Source organism: Callorhinus ursinus, unplaced genomic scaffold, assembly GCF_003265705.2.
Source record: "Callorhinus ursinus isolate GAN/ISIS: 27379988/994484 unplaced genomic scaffold, GSC_fseal_2.0 scaffold12, whole genome shotgun sequence".
Taxonomy (NCBI): domain Eukaryota; kingdom Metazoa; phylum Chordata; class Mammalia; order Carnivora; family Otariidae; genus Callorhinus; species Callorhinus ursinus.
In genome coordinates this window covers 43,739,452-43,760,299 of record NW_027397074.1, presented here as the reverse complement: position 1 = coordinate 43,760,299, position 20,848 = coordinate 43,739,452, and the positions used below count along the sequence as shown (strand labels likewise).

General features: G+C 43.5%; 1 protein-coding gene and 1 long non-coding RNA gene across 2 annotated transcripts in view; one reads left to right on the top strand and one right to left on the bottom strand.

Moving 5' to 3' along the window:
- The window catches only part of LOC112825237 (uncharacterized), a 36,449-nt gene extending 35,079 nt beyond the window's left edge, over window positions 1–1,370 (bottom strand). The window contains exon 1 of the long non-coding RNA XR_003208635.2: window positions 1,038–1,370. This is a non-coding gene — a long non-coding RNA (uncharacterized lncRNA). The remainder of the gene's footprint in view (window positions 1–1,037) is intronic.
- A 1,674-nt stretch (window positions 1,371–3,044) lies between these two features.
- JAZF1 (JAZF zinc finger 1) overlaps window positions 3,045–20,848 on the top strand; it is a 325,709-nt gene continuing 307,905 nt past the window's right edge. Inside the window, exon 1 of the mRNA XM_025873072.2 lies at window positions 3,045–3,388. Within this exon, the coding sequence (XP_025728857.1) occupies window positions 3,274–3,388 (115 nt within the window). The 5' untranslated portion in view covers window positions 3,045–3,273. The remainder of the gene's footprint in view (window positions 3,389–20,848) is intronic.

Here is a 20,848-nt window from a genome sequence, read left to right as displayed (position 1 = left end):
GTCTACACATCGGGAGGCACAGTACTCTGGGGAAAGGCAAATGGTTTGCAAGAAAAGGGTCTTAAGCCCAGGGAGTGCTTCTGGCTATAGCCACTATCCTACCCTTCTGACTTCTGGGTTCCCTCACTGTCCCTTTCCTTTGAGATATTTTTACTACCCAAATCAGGCAGACAAGTGTTTTTTGTAAATGTAGGGGTATATCAGCCATCATTTTCTCTTGCACATAATAGGCTGAAATGCTTATTCCCTATATTTTTATAGCCTCGTGTTGACACTATCTGAAGGGACACCCTTAAAAAAGACTTTTATTTTTTAAAAATTAAAAAAAAATTTTTTTAAGTAAGCTCGAGGCCCAATGCGGGGCTTGAACTCACAACCCCGAGATCAAGAGTCACATGCTCTACCAACTAAGCCAGCCAGGCGCCCCTAAAAAAAATACTTTTAAATGTAAGAACATGATGGTAAGCAAGCTACTGTAATTTTTTAGAAAGTTGCCTGTGGTTACTATACCTTTGTTCTTTTATTGTCTGCCGATGCCCGACTGAAGGCACTGTGAATACCGAGAGGAACCTGGCTGTGTGGGCCTGGGGAGAACACACTCCATACCCTGGCCTCAATTTATTTACCACATCTACAATATCAGTGGTTCCTACAGCCAGAGTATCTTCCCAAATCTAAAAGACCATGATTATGTATCTAATATACAGGCCAGAAATGCCTAGAGTGTGCAGATTAAAAAAAAAATGAACAGAATGTCACAAAGGCAGAGCTTCAGTTCATATAAGAATTAGAGTGGAGAATAAAATGAGTCCTTACAAAATATTACGGTAAAGGTAAAAAGGTAAGGTAAAGGTAAAAAAAAAAAAAATTAAATCTTAAAGGTAAAAAAAGGTAAAAAAATTTAAATCTTAAAAATTAAAAATTTGATTTATGTTATTCTGGCTTATTTCATTAAAAAGCTCTATTAAGTTTGGCCTATCACTTGTGCACTCGTGTGCACGAGTGAAACCCAGTCCCCTTACTTCCTTGTCTCTTACCTGCACATTTCTGGCACTTTCCGTCTCTGAGTCTCTTGCCTGGAGTTAATAATTCCATGTAGACAGTTTTTTTTTCTCCAGAGGACGGAGTTGCTACTTCTCCAAAGCTCTTGATAATTCCTAGATACTGCATGGTGGTGGTGCCTAACACTTATCTCTGGGGGAAACTGTTTTGGCACCAGCTTGGGGCTGAAGCTTTTGCACTGCATTGCCCTGTCCTGTTACTTGGGGTAGCGTGTGGCTGCCAGATATTCTGCCTGCTCTCAGCTGAAGGCCTTCCCAGACTGGGCAGCTGAATGCACTGCCCAGCTGCCAAAATTCTAGAATTCTAACTCCTGCTCTTTAGACCCTTGTCTGGCCCTGGCTCCAGTCTCCAGCCAACCGGGTCGCTGGCTCATTATCAGGCCCACCCAGGCCCTGCCCCCACCCACAAATGGGCCCAGGAAACCATTCCTGGCACCAAACTGAACTTCAATGACACAACTGCCCCAGCCTCATCCAACACAACTCTTATCTCAGCACAAGTCTGTCTCCTTGTGAGCCGGGCAAGAAGAAATAGACAGAAAAAGGGGAAATGCCATGGATGAGGGAACTAAGCATCCCCAATCTCTGTCAGATTGTAAAACTTTTGTCCTGCCTTCACTCTAAAAATGCAAATGAAAAATATTAACAATCTTAGTAACAACATGGGGGATGAATATAGTTTATGGAGAGGGGAATATTATTTCTGTATGTATCTGCACCTAGGGTAAGTGAAATTTGTCCTAAGGAAAAGTGCTAAATTCAGTATACCTGTATTAAAAAATGCACTGTTGGATCATAAACTGCCAATAATGTGCTGTGTTCCTTAGGCACCTGGGAAAGTGCTATCAGAGATCGCACACTTTGCAGGTAAAAATATGAGTGTGGGGTGCCTGGGTGGCTCAGTCGGTTAAGCCTCTGCCTTCGGGCTCAGGTCCTGATCCCAAAGTTCCAAGTTGGGCTACCTGCTCAGCAGGGAGCCTGCTTCTCCCTCTCCCTGCCGCTCCCCCCTGCTTGCGACTCCCCCCCTGCTTGTGCTCTCTGTCAAATAACTAAATAAAATCTTTAAAAAAAAAAAAAATGAGTGTAGCTGGGGTTGGGGTTGGGGACCAGAAAGTAACCGATTCTTAGCAAAATGCTACCAAATTCAACTTAAGTGTTTAACTGGTCAACATTATGGTTTAAATGTGTAATCAAGATTGATTGTAGGAGTCTTTTCTCTTTTAAATGAAGAGTAAATATGTCCCTTGACCTTGTTTTTACTCCTAGCCTTAACCAATGCACTGTCCTTTCTGCTGATAATCTTGCTCTCAGAGAGATGGATGAGTCAATTCCCAGACCTGAGATAGGGCAGTGGGGTGCTGTAATTTGGGGAAATGAAATCATTTTAGTTTTTGTTTTCCCAAAAGGAGCAGGGAGTATAACAAACGTGATACATATGTAAAACACGGGCAAATGCACTTGACAATCAAGAAATCTATTTTGAAATTTAAATAAAGCTAAGATTTTCTTTTGGCCTAGAGGGAAATTTCATTAAAATCAATTAGTTAGTACAAACCTCCAGAGAAAATGACTTAAAAAAAAAAAAAGGTTTAAAGAGTAAGGTGCACACAATTACCTTTCCTGGGTCCCCTGTGAATGTCAGTGTCACATCTAGACAGGTGGCCAAGTGCAAACAAATGCCCCCGAGTGGGGCCTGGGTAACTCCCTGAGTTCTCATCGCGGGATGCATGTGTAATTAATAGATGTGTATATATCAAGAAGGTAATATACATAACCAGGGAAGCTCCAAACAGACTGCATGTATTACCAACTGTGAAGGGCAGGCCGACAGAGATAAAGTTGGTGGCAGGAGCTCGCAGGTGAGGCCTCGGTCCAGGAGCCGAGGTTGGGGCCGCACAGCTGTTGCCGCGCGCCCTGGTCCCTCCTCCCAGCTGCGGCGGCCTCACCCCCCACCCCCACCCTCCCCCAGCCGCTCCCGACGCCGCCGCCGCCGCCACCGCCTCCCCTCTGCCTCCCGGTCTCTCCTCGCTCTCCTTCATCGCTCTAGCCCCCTCTCCCTCCGTCCCGTTCTCTCCGCTCCCCTCACCCCGCCTCTCTCCCCCTCCCCCAGCCCCTCCTCTCCTCACCCCACCCTGCCTCCCTCCCTCCCTCCCTCCGCCCGCCGGCCCGGCGCTCGCAGAGCCGACACCAGGGGGGCTCTCGATGTAGCACCATGACAGGCATCGCCGCCGCCTCCTTCTTCTCCAATACCTGCCGATTCGGGGGCTGCGGACTCCACTTCCCCACCCTGGCCGACCTCATCGAGCACATCGAGGACAACCACATCGGTAAATGGCCCGGGGGTGGGCGGGGGTGCCGGGCGCGCGGAAACTCCTGCCCAGGCGAGAACCCCAGAATGGCCAGGGGTGGCCGGGAGGGAGGCAGGCGGCGGCGGGGCGGGAGGGTGTGTGCAAGCCCCGGGCGTGGGGGTGACGGGATGCGGAGGCGCGAGGTGCCTGGGGGGCGGGGAGCGGGCCGGGGTGGGGGAGGGGGCGGGCGCCCCGAGGTGCCGGGGCCGGCGGGCGGCCGGGCTGGGGGGATTCCGAGGGGCGTGCGCGCCGGCGGCGAAGTGGTGGGAGTGGGGGGTGCGCCGCGGCGGGGGCGGCGGGAGGAGGGACCGGGCGGCGGGGAGATGCGGCGGCGGGACCGGGCGGCGGGGAGGGGGCGCGGGGCGGAGGGCGCGGCTGGGCCGGGCGGTTGGCGCTGGGCAGGGGCGCGGAGTTAGTTGGCCCGGTGGTCGGGGCGGCCCGAGGCGCCGGGGGGCGGCGTTGGGGGGGGCGGGCGCTGCACGCCGCCCGCTGCTTCCGCCCGGGCTCGAGCTGTCAGGGCTCCGCGGCGGCTGCAGCCGCTGGGAGGTGGGAGCGGGGGGGGGGCGGGGGTGGCTCCACCGCGGCAGCCATTCCGCTTCCTCCTCCCGCCGCCGCCGCCGCCACTGCGTCCTGTCAGCGCGGGTTGCTAGGTGTGGTGCGTCGGGAGGGGGCGGGAGCCGGCGGCCGCGGGCGGAGGACGCGGCTCTAGCCCTCCTTTGCCCGCGGCCGGGCCGGGGACGCTGGCCTGGGGGCCCTGGCCACCCGTCCCTGCTCTGGCCTGGCGCGGACGCCGGGGCGCTGCGGGCTTAGGTCCCGGGGACGCCCGCGGGCCGCACCCAACGCCTCAGGCCGGGCGGCCCCGGAGGCCCCTGCGGCTGTGTCTGCTGGAGAGCAATCTCCCGGGGCCGTGGCCGGGCATTTAAATGTGCCCCGGCTCTGAGATTTGCCTTTCCAATGGTGCTAGGCCCGAGGTGCGCCGGCTGCGCCCGGGATCCGTGGCGGCGGCCTGCGCAGCGCCTGGGGCGCGGGGGACTCGGTGGCCGCGGGGGAGGGGTCACTGGCTGCTTTCCCTTCCTGCCCGAGACCCTGGGGCCTTTCAACAAGTCCTTGAATTCTCAGAAGTCCTTGCACGCTTTTACATACTCCTGTCCGGAGTTCCTGCGTGGGGAGATGGGTCGGGCTCATTTGCCTCTGGCAATCCAGCCACCTGCAGAAGGTGTGGCTGGTGCCCACGAGTTGTCCTGCGTGGGCTGGAAGGTGAAAGGACCGCGTGATGTCCCATCGGGGCTGTCTAATATGGAGAACCTGTGAATTAACCCCAGAAAGCCATTTCCAAATGAATGCTGTGGATTCATCCATGTGGATGCAACTCACGTCTCTACAAAGTTGTGAGAATAAATCACGACTGCTGTGTATTTATGCACGAATAAAATGAGGCCGAGCCTTATGGTCTTTGCTTAGTATAATCTTTCTCTTTGCACACAGTGGGTGCTTATTAAGCTTTGATTGCTAGTTTAGCGTAGGATATGAGGGGCAGGGGCATCTGGAATGGGAAGTAATCATTGAAAATGTCTACCGAATGTCTTTCAAGAAATAATCCTGATGAATAATTGTCCAGGTTTTGAAACTTTTCAAAACATCGGTATAATAGTTTCTGCCATCTCCTCTGATAGAGGTGTGAGAGAAAAACTAGGCAAGTTTTGGTAGTCTTAAAAGCAGGAATTTAACGGAGTAGCAAATTTGCTGATTCATATCATGATTGAATAGCCATAACCAAAGGTACTTAAAGGATAAATCAGATTTTCATGATGGGCAGTTTAAAATAATACTAAAACTCCAGTAATGCAAAGTTCCAATAGAAATTTTGTAACTTCAAATTCCTTTCCTTTCAATAATATACAGAAAATAATAGAAACAAATAATAAATAAATATGTATTACATAAATATATAAATAGATAATATTTCCCTACTTAGGGAGGGCTGTCATTGCTTATCCCATTCACTTTAACTAAGAGTTAGGATAAACTATAGTTAATGTAAGGTGAGTAATAATTTTCCCGCATTGCCTGCCTACTGCGACTAGCTGGTTAAAAGAAAATATCAGTTATATATATTAAAATGTGTCAAAGGCAGTTATTCTTCTTGAGGATTTAGTTTATAATCAAGTAGATGGTTTTAAATGGTGGATCAAAAGAGCTTTTTAAGTTTGTAGAAATTGTTAGTATTGGGTAAACATTTTTAAAGGTTCTGTAAATTTTCTGAAACTCAGCTTTTAAGTAATGGTCATCCCCAAAGGGCTAGTCTTTTAATGAAAATATTGAAGAATTAAGTTTATAACAATAGTTATGACTTAGGCACACTGTGTGGCAAGGCTAACAATGACTGTACTTTGGAATTAGTTTAAAACCAGCCAGCTTTATGGAAGATAAATGCTAAAATGAACAAACACTTGAAATTCCCAGAGGGAAGAGATGAATTTAAACTATTGGGTGCCTTTGCTGAGCAGAGGCCCTTTGCTTTTAAAGAGAGGCCTGTATGCACAAATAAGAATTGACCTGGAGAAGAGTAAAAATACCCTGATTAGTAGGCAGTGACACATAAATATACTTGATGAGGGGACATGAGTGCAGATATATTGGACCAAGCATTTAGTGAAAGTTCTCTATGTGAATTAAGGGATATTTATTTATTGTTTGTGGTTCAGTCTATAAATTTTCGGAGGCAGACGGTTGTTTTTAGTGATTGACTTTCTGATTGGGTGTCCTTGTTATTGAGTGGCCACATGAAAAAGATGCATGAAAGGACTACTAAAAGATTTATTTTAATATTATCTTTCATTTTTTCACAGAGCTTGTTAATTTAGTAATCATAAGAGTATTAGAAGTATGCTCAGGTGGTAGTTCCATCTTGGCGACCTTTCTGAGTTATTACTATTTAACTACTAGTCAGAATCCTTAGGCAGTGTTGACAGGAAGGTTTGTGGGACTATGGCGTGGTTCTTGTTTGACAGATTTTTCAAGCCTTTGGTGTGCAAGGCCCACAGTTTTCATTATAATTGTAATACTTAGTTCAGATTAATTAAGTGCAGTGAGTAGAGAAAAGCTATCTCTATTCTGTTACATATGTGCATTTAGCTCTTGTTTTTAACCATTTTCCTGTACCCATAGGAACAAGGATTTGGGGCTGTAGGGTCAAGGGAAGTGTGATTTTCCCCATCCTCTGTCTTAGCTCTCTTCTTCCTGGAGGAGCGCAGCACCTGTGTTCTGTGTTCCTGGGTTGGTCCTTGCCTTTCATCGCTGGTCTAGTACTGGAGTAGCCTGTCTCCCTGTACAACCCTGGTATAACAGCCGAAGCCCTCCCCTCAGCTGAAATTGCCTAGAAATCCCATAGCCCTGCGATTGTGAAGTGTTTCTCAATCAGCTTTGCTCTCAATTCATTCATAGCCCAGCTCCGTTTCCTGGAGACAGGAAAAGCTGATCAAGATTTGTTTGCTTCTTACTGTGAGTAGATACTTGAGTTTGTAGAAACACTCTTGACATGCACAACCTAGATAGGTGAAGCTAAACTGGTAACTAGGAATCACAGAAACACCAAGGGCACTAAATTTAGCACTGAAGGTCAATGTCACAGACTCATGAAATGCCTGCTCTGTCCGTGCATCTCAGTGCTGAGAAATCTTTTGGCTTTTGGTCTCAGAAAGGGAACTGTTTAATCATTCTTACTAGATTTGATTATTTGGTACATTTGTAAAAGTACCTCTGCATGTTAAATTTATTTATGTAATAATATATATTTAGTATCTATTTTATACCAGACATAGTTCTAGGCCCTTGGTATTTGTTGGTGAACAAACAAAGATCCCAGCTTTGGGGGGTTTATATTCTAGTGGTGGAAGATAGACAGTAAACACTCAGCATAAAAATAAATTAAATGGGATGTTGCAGGTGGTTATGGAAAAGAGAGAGATTAGAGCAGGCTAAGGTAGATTGAGAGGAGGAAGTGTTAGAATTTTTAATTGGTTGGTCAGGGTAGGCTTCACTGAGAAGCTAAGAGGTAATCCAAAACCTTGACAGAAGTGAGGCAGTTAACCATGAGGACATAGAGGGAACATCAGGATCCAGGCAAACGGAATAGATAGTGCAAAGGCCCCAAGGCAGACTGCACCTCTTAGACTGGAACAGAGAATCTGACCCAGTTGAGTTATTCTTGTGATGGTACTCAACTAAAAGGTCACTTAGAGCTTTCCCCAGATGTTAGGAGCCTCAGCTTTGCTATTGTTGACTCAGATTTTCCTGAAGAGGCCCCATTAGGAGATGAAATATTGTTGACCTAATGGCTTACAGTAGCTGTAATGACTTGTAATATAATGACTTGGTGGTTCTTGACACTGAATGTCAGCAGGTTTCTTGTGAGTTTCTTAGTTTCCCCATTTCCAAAACCAAGAGGAAAAATCCATGCTGCTTCATTTCAGAGGGTAGATTTGTAAACCATCTAATTAGTAAAGGTCAAAGTCCCTGGACAGAAAAATAAGGTACTTATTGTACTACCAATGGTGTAGAATTCAGCTTCAACAGTAGTTTAGTAAATATTTGCATTATCTTCTTAAAGTAGCACCATAGTATGCTGAATAGGTAGGTATATGTAATAGGTAGTAGGCCCTTACTATCCCTGCTTTATAGGTGAACAGATTGAGACACAGAAAGGTTACATAACTTGCCTTAAGTTTCCATGGCTGGCCAAGTGTGAACTGGAATTTGGATTTCAGACCGGTAGAGCTGGGCCTATGCCAAATTGCCAAATGGGTGAAGAACTAGATAATACCATCCCTACTTCCCCTCTAGACACAATTGGTCTGTGTTCCTTCTTTTGAAAGTAGCTCTGAACTCTCCAAGTGATCATTTGAGAGGCAGCAGAGTGAACACAGCATGTTTGGGTTTGAATATACACCTCTGATACTTGTCAGCCTCCCTGTGCCTCAGTTTCTGCCTCTGGACAATGAAGACAGTAAATAGCACCTACCCCATGCAGTGGCTGAGGAGGATTAAGTGTAAAGTCCTCATTTACAGTGCAGTCGCCCAGTTTCTTGCCATTTTGTGTATTTACTGTATAAGTCTGTTTGTAATCCTACTATGAAAGTCTATGGTAGAGGTTAACAGAATGTGGGTTGTGTCCACCTACAACTATGTGAAATCATGAGGCCCTTCCCAGGAAAGGTTGTGCATAGGAAATGGAAAACCCTTCAGTCCCGCATTGGGGTTACAGGCTCTGGCCACTTTCTGTTCTCTGTGGCCAGAGGTACTTCAGATGCTGGCAGAGGCCTTTGCCACTGTGGACTGGAAAGTGGTGTCGAGGCCAGTGGCCTCCAACATGGCCTTTCCTGTGGCCTGTATTTATTTGGAAAAACCCAGGATTAGAAAGAAGCACTGTGCTTTGAGCTTGTGGGCACATTCCTATGAGGACATTTCCTGTGGGGAGAAGGAATGACTGAAGGAATAAATGAATGAATGAAAGGCCTGTCACTGCCTGCCCTGCTCTTTGCCTGTACCCTGTGGCTTGGCGGCAAGGTGCCCTGCTACTCCCTCCCATAGTTCCCAAGAAGGTCCCAGGTATGGAGCCAGGTGAGGCTTCAAGTGCACACGTGTGCGTGAGTGCGCCTACATACCACACACAGTGTAGGGGAACCCTAAATCTAAAACCTCACAGCGTTCTCCAAAACCAGTTTTCCATTTGAGCCAGTTCTCACCTGTAAACAGTCAGCTCACCCTTTATGGACTGTTGCTAGTGAACATTCATTCGATCTCATAAATTTCACAAGCTTCTGATTGTTTTCTTGTTGTAGTGTCCATGTTCTCTGATGTGTGACTAAGATGCGCAGACAGAAAAACTGCCTGCAACTGACTGGTTGACAAAAGCCTTCATATTTGGAAAATAGTTTCCTTTAGAATGCCTATATTTTGGAAACCTCTCCCATCGTGACAGTACTAGAGATGCAAACCGCTGGCTGTTTTCGGAAAACCCGATTCTTCCCAGTGATGACAGTGAAGAAGCCTCACGGCTGGAGCAAGCTGGTGACATTTGATGTGAGGGGCTTTCCTAGGACTGTCTCGAAGCCAAAGGCCTCATGTTTTAGACTGAGATCCGAGAAACAGGACAATGCTATCAAACCCCTTAAATATCCTCCCTTTCTTTCTAGCTTTTGCTTTTAGGACAAGAACCAGACCCCACATTTCTTTCTTTTTTTTTTTTTTTTAGATTTTATTTATTTATTTGGCAGAGAGAGACAGCAAGAGAGGGAGTGCGAGCAGGGGGAGTGGGAGAGGGAGAAGCAGGCTTCCCGTGGAGCAGGGAGCCCGATGCGGGGCTCAATCCCAGGACCCCGGGATCATGACCTGAGCCCAAGGCGGACGCTTAATGACTGAGCCCCCCCAGGCGCCCCCCAGGCCCCACATTTCTTTATATTTCTCTCCCCCACCCATCCTGACCCCTGCCCTCAGATTTTGGCAGTGCTGACATGGCCTGTATGCTACTGAACTTGCTGGATTTAAGATAATATATTTTGTTTCATGATGAAATAATAGATTTGCTCCATGTAGACCTTGCTCAAGTGTTAAATAGCACATGTTGTTTATTTAGAACGTGAAAATCAGAAACTGCAAATGTCAGAAATTTATTGGACATTTGTTTGGAAAAAAGCAAGCCTTTCAATTTTAACATGCTAAATCAGTTTAAAGAAAATTGTATTTTCCCCTTGCACTAAACACTGCAGTGTTGTGGTAGTTTTCATCTATTATTATTTTTTTAAAGGCCAGGGGCAAGCAGGGACTACATTAATGGATATTCTCTTTAAGGATGAAGTCTTCCCAGTAGCGCTCTCTCCACTCTGGCAGGAGTCAAAGTGACTCTTCTTGGGTCACTAACTCCAGACTCTCTGTCCAGCATTGATAGTCTCCTAATGGCCAGAGTGGCTCTTGCCTGGCTCACCCACTGGCCTCCTAGAGGAAGCCCTGTTCATTGTCTGCCAGGCTATAATGGTGACTTTCTTCTGAGATGGATCTCTTTGAGGGGACAAGATCTAGATGCCATGTTTGAATTATTAACATGGAACGACTCACTGTTTCTTTGGTATTATATAGAGAATTGATCTATAAATTTACTATATAGATAAATGACATATATAGTGTGTAAAATACATGTATATATATAATACATTCTAAATGATATATTTATGCATGTATGTGAATATCTCTACACCCACATGTATATATGCATGTGCATATATGTGTGTGTGTATAATACATTTATACATTTATATCTCTGCTCTCTGTCTCTCAAAATCACTATGTATAATGAGGATTACCACACACGTTTTTTTAAAAAGATTTTTTATTTATTGAGAGCACAGGCAGCGTAGGGGTGGGGGCAGGCAGACTCCCCGCTGAGCAGGGAGCCCGATGCCAGGCTCCATCCCGGGACCCTGGGATCACGACCTGAGCCGAAGGTAGACACTTAACCACCTGAGCCATCCAGGCGCCCCTACCACACACATTTTTGAGTATTTACTATATATGCTAGTACTTAAGACAGTACTTCCTGTTTCCAAGGAATTGAAATTTATTTGGAAAGACCAGATATGTACAGACTGAGATAAATGATGAGTAATTATAGGGACCACAGAGATTTATTGTAAAGAGTGAGGCTCAAGCCCCAGGGCCCCACACGTGTACAATCCATGTTTTACCATTTATGAATGCATTCCTAGGATCCACACAGTCCTTTCCAAGGTCCTGGAGGAGCCCTAGCAGTGTGTGTAGCAGTGTGTTCTTGGGATAATAACTTGTAAAATTTGGAAAAGTAAGATTAACAGCAGTTGGTTAACATTTTTCTTTTCTACCCTGACTTCCCCTCTGTAACATATCTCCTTGGGTTCAGTGACGTTGGAGTTGAGAGTATTTTTGAGATATAGCTAGGGGGAACTTGAATTTGGGACATATTTAGTTTGGGCTTAGTGGTACATATTTCTAGGATTCATGGTCATCTCGGTGTCTAGTTAAGTTATTCGTAGCTATCTGAATATGGGAATCACTTCGCAGGAACACCATCCACTGTGCCAGCTCACCTGGGGCCCTTACACAAAGGGGCAGGGCCAGAGGTGGTATTGCAGTAGGAATGTATACTATGACATCTACCAGTAGGAATTAGTTTGAAATGTGGGGAGCCAGAAGCGAGTCTGGAAAATTCTTCTGTTAAATGTGTAAAATTCTAAGTAGGGAGTTCAGTTCTTATCTAAGTGTGGTTAATATGCAAGTTCCTTCTGTTAGGAATATACTCAATAATGTAATATAGCATGTAACATATAATTATATGACTATTATATGTTTTACACATATATACTTATATATTATGTTATTTATATATTATAAAATTATATATATAATTATACGTAATGCAGTGTGAGATAGTATACATTTACAAATGCACTATGTTTTTTATAGAAGTTCTGTGTTTAAGTTTCTTGCTCATTTGGCACACGTGTTTATCAACAACAACAAAAAGTATTGACAACAAACTGGTTAATGAGTGTCATCAACATGGGTGCCTGGGTGGCTCAGTTGGTTAAGCGACTGCCTTCGGCTCAGGTCATGATCCTGGAGTCCCGGGATCGAGTCCCACATCTGGCTTCCTGCTCAGCAGGGAGTCTGCTTCTCCCTCTGACCCTCTTCCCTCTCGTGCTTTCTATCTCTCATTCTCTCTCTCTCTCAAATAAATAAATAAAATCTTTAAAAAAAAATGAGTTTCATCAACATAAAGAATATTTGAAGTCCGTCATTGCATAGGAAAGCTTGAAATGCCCTGAATTCTTATGGCTCATATATGAAAGAAAATTAATAAAGGTGTTTACAAGTTTGATAGTGATCCTAAAAATTTATATGGCTTTACCAATAAGGAGCTGTGAGGCTGAAAGTAACTTTTCTGAATTATCAGTAATTAAAAGTAAGTACTGATCACCCAGACTTGAGGAAAGACTGATTTATGTTTGTGCCTTATAGAAAATGATATTAATATAAATCATTGTCATATGAGAAGTAATCACAGAATATGAAGCCCAAAAGAAGTATTTATAGCAGTGTATCAGGTGGTGAATTCACATATTGGTTTCTTATTCTGGATTTTGATTTAGTGATGTTTTGGTAATGTTAGCTTTTTGTATTTTGTTGTGATTTCCTAATCTAAATAGATGATGATTTTTGTAATCATTTTGTATTGTTGTTTTTTTTTTTCCATAAAGAGTCTAAAGCTGCAGACCTCACAAAACATGGATCCATTTCTTGGTACCACTTAGGGAGTCACTACTGTGTGCCAGAGATTGTATTAACCAGTTTTCATACAATATTTAATTCACCCTCATTGCAAACCTATGAAATAAACATTATTCCATCCTAGAAGTACTTCCAGTTTGGAGTTAAATATATTATCTAGTGAAATATGAACCAGAATGTTTATTTTGGTAAGATTATAAAACAAATATTTTCCTTCAGAGCAGAAAGCCTCTCCTACCTCAGAAATCATATAATTGGTCCTTCCCTCTTTGTCCTGTAGGACCTGCTCACCATACTTCAGGGTAACCACTTTTATACTTTGCCTCCCACCAAACACAGCCCCTACCTGGAGGATGGGCCTTGTCATCTTCCTAGGGTCTTCCTCAAGAGGCGTTTTCAGAAATGAAATGAAAACAAAAATTGAGAAGTGCTTTGGATGGTAAGAAGAGTAAGTTCAAAGGTAACTTCGGGTGGTGAAAAACATCTTTGAAGCTTATCTTCTTTGGAAGTGTGCATGTATGAGGAATAATATGTTTATGTGTTTATATGTATGTTTATGGCAGACACAAATACCAGTTGTGCAATTAGCCCAAGCAGTTTATATTAAGGGAATTTGAGAAAGATTTTGTTTTTTTAAGTAGATTTGAAAGAGAAATCCATGTCCTTATTTTCGTACTTGGGAATTGAACTTGGTGAGGCTTGTTCCACTTTGAGGATATTATGAAGCTCAGTTGAATGATTTCTTGCCTTACAATATGTGGTTGCCTAGAACATTCTAGGACTTAAACAATGCTGGGACAAAAGCGTATCTTGCTTCCTCTGACGTTTTTGCTGGGGCAGTTTGGTATAAAGGAGGCAGGGGGCTTGCGGGGAGGAGAAAGCTTGGACTGTAAAGCAGGATTTTGAATCTTGAATCTAACTACCTTTTAGCTTTTCTAACTTGGACAGTTCTGACAGTCTTCTTGTTTGTATAAAATAGTAACAATAGCTACTGTTTATTAACCATCTACTAGTGAGGCACAGGCTAATTGCTTTTTATGCATTGCTTAAGAAAGCCGCATTTGTCCCATTTAACACGAGACATAGGTGAAGATATAGAGCAAATAATATAGCTTATAGTGCATAGCTAGAAAAATGTTCAGGGGAGTAAGGGTAGGCTTTGCTCTCAGGTGTCCTCCTATACCTTAGTACCTGCTCTTTACAGTCTATGTTGTGGCCCTGTACAGGATATTTACATTTTAATAAAGGCTCTTACATACCTGAGTGTCTCACATACAGAAGAAAGGTTAGACTTCCAAAGGCAGCAATTTGGATCGTTGGGGAGATGCTTTGATAACCTGTCTTCTGGTAGAAATAGAAATGTTTCCAGGGGCACCTGGGTGGCTCAGTCACTTAAGGGTCCGACTCTTGGTTTCAGCTCAGGTCATGATCTCATGGTCATGAGATCGAGCCCCACGCCAGGCTCTGTGCTAAGCTGAGTATGGAGCCTGCTTGGGATTCTCTCTCTTTTCCCTCTGCTCCTCCCCCCGCCCCCCCAGCTCATGTGCACTTTCTCTCAAAAAACAAACAAATAAATAAGATTAAAGAAAAAATGGAAATGTTTCCAGACTACTGAAGATGTTTACGGTGGTTGGGAGGGTCCATGAGCATCCCATCATCACAGTAACAATAGTGGAACGAATAATTTGGCAGTTCTAAAGTGGTTGTAATTACTGAATTGTCTAAAGGTGCTAACTAGTTTTCTCTCCCTCACAGATACTTAACTTATCTGGGGGTGGGAGACTCCTGACAAACATAATACCTAACACTATACACACAAACTTCTCTTTTAGTTTAGGTTTCCAAATTAAAGTATTGGGATTATGTTCATGTGCATTAATTTAAAAATTTGTTTGGACCCATGATAACCTAATGGGACCCAGCCAAAAGCACTGTAAATGAAAAGCTGAAATCCTAGTTGCCTGGGTATGTGTAGAGCCTTTCCTGCTGGACACTTCCCTGGTGTCCTTCACAGAGCACTTTTCAGGTCCTATTACTTCATCACCAGGCCTTAAACAGCTGGTGCAGGAGCACATCTGGGCTTAAATTGAAGCACCGTTTTTCTTACCTAATCATTCAGCGAAAGTCTCTTGAATGCTAATCCAGCTGCCTGATTGTCAGTACATAGTGTAATTATATAAGTAATGGCAAAAGCAGGGAAATTTGTAAAGACATATTTGTACAGCTTACCATTAAGTAAACTGAACAGCATGGTAATAAGCATAAATTATGCCCATGCTGCTTCAGGTATCAAACATCAAATGAAAGAAATGGGGTATTGAAGTTTCCTTGTAAGCTGAGGACCTATTACAGAAAGCCTTCAGCTCAGAAATTCTAGATGAACTTCTCTAGGCCTCTCCTTTCCCCAGCTAATCTCACTTTATTGAGATAACTGACAGACCGGTGGACTGTGGACTAAAATTCCTCTTCAGGGCTCAGCAGATCTCTTGTGGGCATTTATTTCATAGGCCCCAAGCAATCTATAAAGAGTTTCAATTTTAGATCTTTACCGAGGAGATCTTTTGGTAGGATATTTCTGATACTAGACATCTGGAGTTTGGCACCAACTCATTGGTTGACAGTGTTTGCTTTAAACTAGTTTAAGTCTCAATGTTCTGCCTGAGCTGGAAACTCCCTTTTGTATGTTGGCCTCACTTCAGCACTGAGCACTTTCAGGGGCCCACACCAAAATATTTGTTTGAAATATGGGAACACCAGACAAGAAATTTGGTTAAGGGAAGTTATATGGACATTTCACATCAGATGTCAGAATAAAGAAATAATACTTTGTCAAAACCTGGAAAAATAATGGCACCTTAAGTGTTAATGTATTATATTGGAAAGTAATGAGAATTATTCTTATCTGTGACCTGCGGCAATCAGTCCTACTGATTTATAAGTGCCTGTATGGCAGCAGTTTTCAACATGAGTTGTCATCAGAATCACATGGGTGAACCTGGAAAAAGTAAGGATTGCTGCCTGGCTCCACCCGCAGAGCTTCTGATGTGATTGACCTGGGGCGATCTGGGTCTGAGCGCCTGTCAAAGTTGATTCTAATTTGTTGTCAGAGTTGGGAACCCGTTGGTTTACACAAATGGAATAACTAGCATTGCAAAGATTGTGGATTTTCTTTTTTTAAAGGAGTAACGCTTTTAAAGGGGTGTGACCTTTTTGGGTTTCAGTTCAATAAGTGTAATTTTTAGCTTTACTGGAGGCAAGCATTTAATGTAGAACAGTTTTGAAGACGTGATACTATCTCAGATATGGAGTTCGAGCAGAAATGCCCAAACTGGGAAACCTTCTTCTAAACTTCTCAAACTTGATGCCCTCAGGACACAGTGTCTGAACAAAGTGACCAAATTCAGTCTAGTTGGGAGTGGTTCCCACCACTCTGGCAAACTAGAGGGAGCCCTGGCTTTGCTTACAAAGGCAGCTTCCACTCACCTGCAGCCCAGTGTTGTCAGGTTGGAGTGCAGGCAGTTGGCAGATCCTTGTCCTTATTTGGGAGAGAGAAGCTAGGAACTAAGATTTTTACATGAAATCTCTCTTCTTATACTGGTTTGCAACCAGTATAGATGGTTTTAAAACATTGTGCAAGAAAACTATTCCACTCCTGCTCATCACTGTATTTAATAAGATACTGTGATGATAGGCATGTGTTTTAATGGAGTATGTATAGATGCTTGAGATGCACAGTAAATGTTGAAGACCGTTGTTCCCAGCAAAAAAGCTATACAGACTACAGAAGGTGTAATGGAAAGAATAGTAGCTTATAATTTTGTTTTGTTTTTGAATTTCCATTTCTTTTCAGGAAATGGTTAATTTTTAAAATGAAAACTTTGTGATTTCAAATTTTTCTTTCATACTATACAAAATTCTAAAAAATGAGCTTAATCCTGAAAGTATATTAGGGTCATTATTGGGTGCATTTTCTCCCCCTGAGGAAAAAAAGCAGGACCACTCAAATACTCTATCCTGTGAGTTTTCATCATGGCAAAAAGATGATTTCGAGCAGATGAATTTGAGCACTGTATCAATGAAAAGCCAGGAGGAAACTTAGAGGTGATCTAGTCCAACTAGCTAATTCCGTAGATGAAGAAGCCGAGGAGGTTAAAGTCATGAGTGGGCAAGAGTGCTTGGCCAAGAGGAGCCGAGAGAACAACAGTAGAACAGTGGTCCAGCCTGTGGTTACAGGAGCCAACTTACCTCACTTGAGATCCTGGCTTTGTTCCTTCTGTCAAATATATAACTCTCTGTGCCTTAATTAAAAAAAAAAAAAGAAACTTTAAAATGGGAATAATGGTATATATATCAAGGTGTGGTGAGACACCACATTTATTTGGTATGTGAGCTGTTGGAACTCTGGTGAATTCTGAAGAAAAGAAAGCTCTCCAGTGAGCCCCCTTCCTTGCCTTCTGGAGGAAGCTGTGTGGGAGGCTTTCCTGTGGAGTAGTGGTATGGCCCTGAACCCTGCTGGCTATGTGACCTTGGCCAAGGTTATGTAACTCATCTGGACCTCAACTTCTGTCAGATGAAGATAGTATTTATCTCAGAGTGTTGTTATGAGGATTAAATAAAAACATGCATATGAAGGGCCTCGCAGCTAAGGAAGCATCCTGTAAATATTAATGCTAATATTACTGTACCATCTTCTTGCGTCCATGATGCTGCTGCCAGTGCCACATTCCGCAGATTCTTCTCTCCTCTTTATGTTTCCATAATATGATGGAGAAGAAGAATCAAACTAACATTACACATTTCTGTTTTTTGTTAAGCATTTTTACTTCGAGATATTTGATGAAATTTGATTTCCCTGGTAGAGTTTTGGTTTGTATTTGTATAAGTCATACTGAGCAGTCATAGGAATCCATGAGCTGTTAAAACATTCCACACACAAATTCTTGCTGTTTCAAAATATACCAGCCTTAATTTAGGATTGTTTATCCAGATTTAAGTTTTTGAGATGTTAGATCATGTGATTAGAAAAATGACTTCCATATTTGATAAATACAATTTTCCATTTGGGAGAAAAGGCATTTTGAGAGTCTAGAGAGGTTTATTAAACTATATAAACAGAAAACATAATTTTTTCATGTTGCACCAAGCAATGGAAAAACAGGAGATGATTTTGTATATATTGTTTGTAAAGGTTTATTGTGAATCATTCGAGAGGATTTGTGGGGCTTTTATGAAGCAGTCCAAGAACATGACTATAGGAATCTAACCAAATGCCATGCTCTCCTGGCTAAGTGGCCTTGCCTCTCTTTAATAACAGTCCTTGAAATGTCACATACTCAAATGCTGGAAGCTTCTCTGGGAAGTTCCAGGATAGGCCTTGTTTTAGAAGGTCGAGTGGCAATAGTTGAGTTGTGTACTGATTGCAGAGAATATTTAACTTCTTTGTTTCTAAATGGTATTTGACAATGACTGAAATAATTTTCAGTCCTACAGAATATACTGCCAATGGTTTTCCCCCTTAAAGAGTGCACGAAGATCTGATATAGTTAACCAGCTGGTCCAGGCTTATGTGACTTCTTTGTAGTTGAATAAGGAAATGGTTTCCAACTCTATTGTTGAGGGTCCCTTTAGTTATTTTCCTTCTCCCTCCACATGGATTCTATGCATTGAGAGATTTTTGTCCAACAATCTGATTTAATAAGTAAATGCTTTCTTTTTCTGTTTTTTTTTTTTTTCCATGCAGCGACTTTTAAAACTCCCGTTTATATATTTAGTAAATATTTATTGAGTGCGAGCTATGCGGACACTCTCCAGGAGCTGGGTTAGTGTAGTGAACCACACACAGTCCGTGCTTACGGGAGCAGCAAGAAAAAAACACAAATCCATAAGATAACTTCCAAGTCATAAGGCTGTAACGAGAAGACAGAGGTTGGGAGGCCTGTTTGAGAGGTCTGGGATGGCCTCTGAGAGGAAGCCATCTCGGAAGGGACCTGAATGAAGCAGGGGCATGAAGGAGCCGTTCAGGTCTCAAGGGGGACGAGTGTTCCAGGCAGTAGGACCAGCAAGGACAAAGGGTCAGAGCAGGAGTGTCTGGTATGTTTTTCTTTTTTTTTTTTTTTAAAGATTTTATTTATTTATTTGAGAGAGAGAGAATGAGAGAGAGAGCATGAGAGGGAAGAGGGTCAGAGGGAGAAGCAGACTCCCTGCTGAGCAGGGAGCCCGATGTGGGACTCGATCCTGGGACTCCAGGATCATGACTTGAGCCGAAGGCAGTCGCTTAACCAACTGAGCCACCCAGGTGCCCGTGTCTGGTATGTTTGAGGGCAGCAAGGAGGCTGGTGTGGTGGGAGAGGATGGAGAAAGGGGGAAGTGGTTGAGGATAGGATGGGAGCCATTGTCAGGACCTCCAACAGAGACCTGTGTGTCAGCCAGTGTCACCAAATAGAGTTAAAATAATTCCAGCCACGGGGCGCCTGGCTGCCTCAGTCTGTGGAACTGTAACTCTTGATCTTGGGGTCATGAGTTTGAGCCCCACATTGGGGGGTAGATCGTACTTAAAATAAAATTTTAAAAAATCTTAAAATTAATTCCAACCTTAACAATGATGTGGAATGTTGTGCAGGTTTATTATGGTTATAGTTTCCACTATGCTTTCTGTAACATTCAAGTCACTCAAGGACTCCATTACCCACTGCGAAGCCACGTAGAGATCTGGGAAACTAGCCTCTAGATCTCTTCAAATCTAGTTCACTTTTTGTTCAATCCTAAGAATCCCATTAATATTTCAAAATCTAGGGGCACCTGGGTGGCTCGGTCGTTAAGCATCTGCCTTCTGTTCAGGTCATGGTCCCAGGATCCTGGGATCGAGCCCTGCATCGGGCTCCCTGCTCCGCAGGAAGCCTGCTTCTCCCTCTCCTACTCCCCCTGCTTGTGTTCCCTCTCTCACTCTGTCTCTCTCTGTCAGACAAATAAAATCTTTAAAAAAAAAATTTCAAAATCTATAGTGAAATAAAAATTTTTGACTAAAGTCATTCATTTGACTAATGTAACTCATGTAGTGTTTGCTATTTTATTTTGGAGTGGGAGTGAAAACAAGGATTATCAATAATCATGATGCATTAAACAATAATGTTTGGTACATTTCCTAACCTGTGACCTGTAGATTTCTTTAAAAAAATTTTTTAGGAGCTTCTTGAAATCTTGCTAGACTTTAGTGATGGGAGTATTGGCAGTACCGGGGGTGGGGGTTGGCTGTGGGGAGAAGAGAGGAGGAATGGTCTTGGCAATAGTAACCTAAAACATATTGACAGAAGGACAGAAAAATTACTGAGGGAGATTATAGGGACCATGAACCTCAAGATATTATTTCACCATCAGTACTCTTTTTATTCTGAAATTTTAGTATTTTATGTATCTCTTCCATGAAAAATAGATCCTGGTTTCTCTTCCACATCTGTATCATATGGGGAGACATTAGCATAAATATTTCATTGTCAAAATGAGCTTTTGTATTTATTGGGGGTATGTGAACCTGTTCTCTACATTTTTTAAAGATTTTATTTATTTGAGAGAGAGAGAGAGCGTGAGCAGAGGGGAGGGCAGAGGGAGAGGGAGAAGCAGGCTCCCCGCTGAGCAGGAGCCAGACACGGGGCTCCATTCCAAGACCTGGGATCATGACCTGAGCTGAAGGCAGACGCTTAACCGACTGAGCCATCCTGGTGCCCCTGTTTTCTACATTCTAACCTGCCAGAATCTTTTTTCAAGTAATTGAGAAATGGCATGTTTTGGGTGACAGGATGCCTGTGCAGTCCAAGGGAATAATCACACAGTATGCTTTACCCAGAAATACATAGAACTGTAATTGAGCCTTTCCAGTTGATGTAAAATGATGATGCCATTAGTCAGCTACTGCCACAGTAATATAGCCCAAAACTCACTGGCTCTTAGTAGTAAGCAATTATTTCCATGCTCTCTGGTCTGCAAGGTGATTCAGCTGGGTGGCTGTGCTTCAGGCTGCCAGTCAACTGATCCTATGCAGGCTGGGCACAAGTCAGTGGACATGTGTTCATTTTGGGACCAGGCTGAAGGGCCAACAGGTACCAGGGGCATGCTTTTCTCATGGCA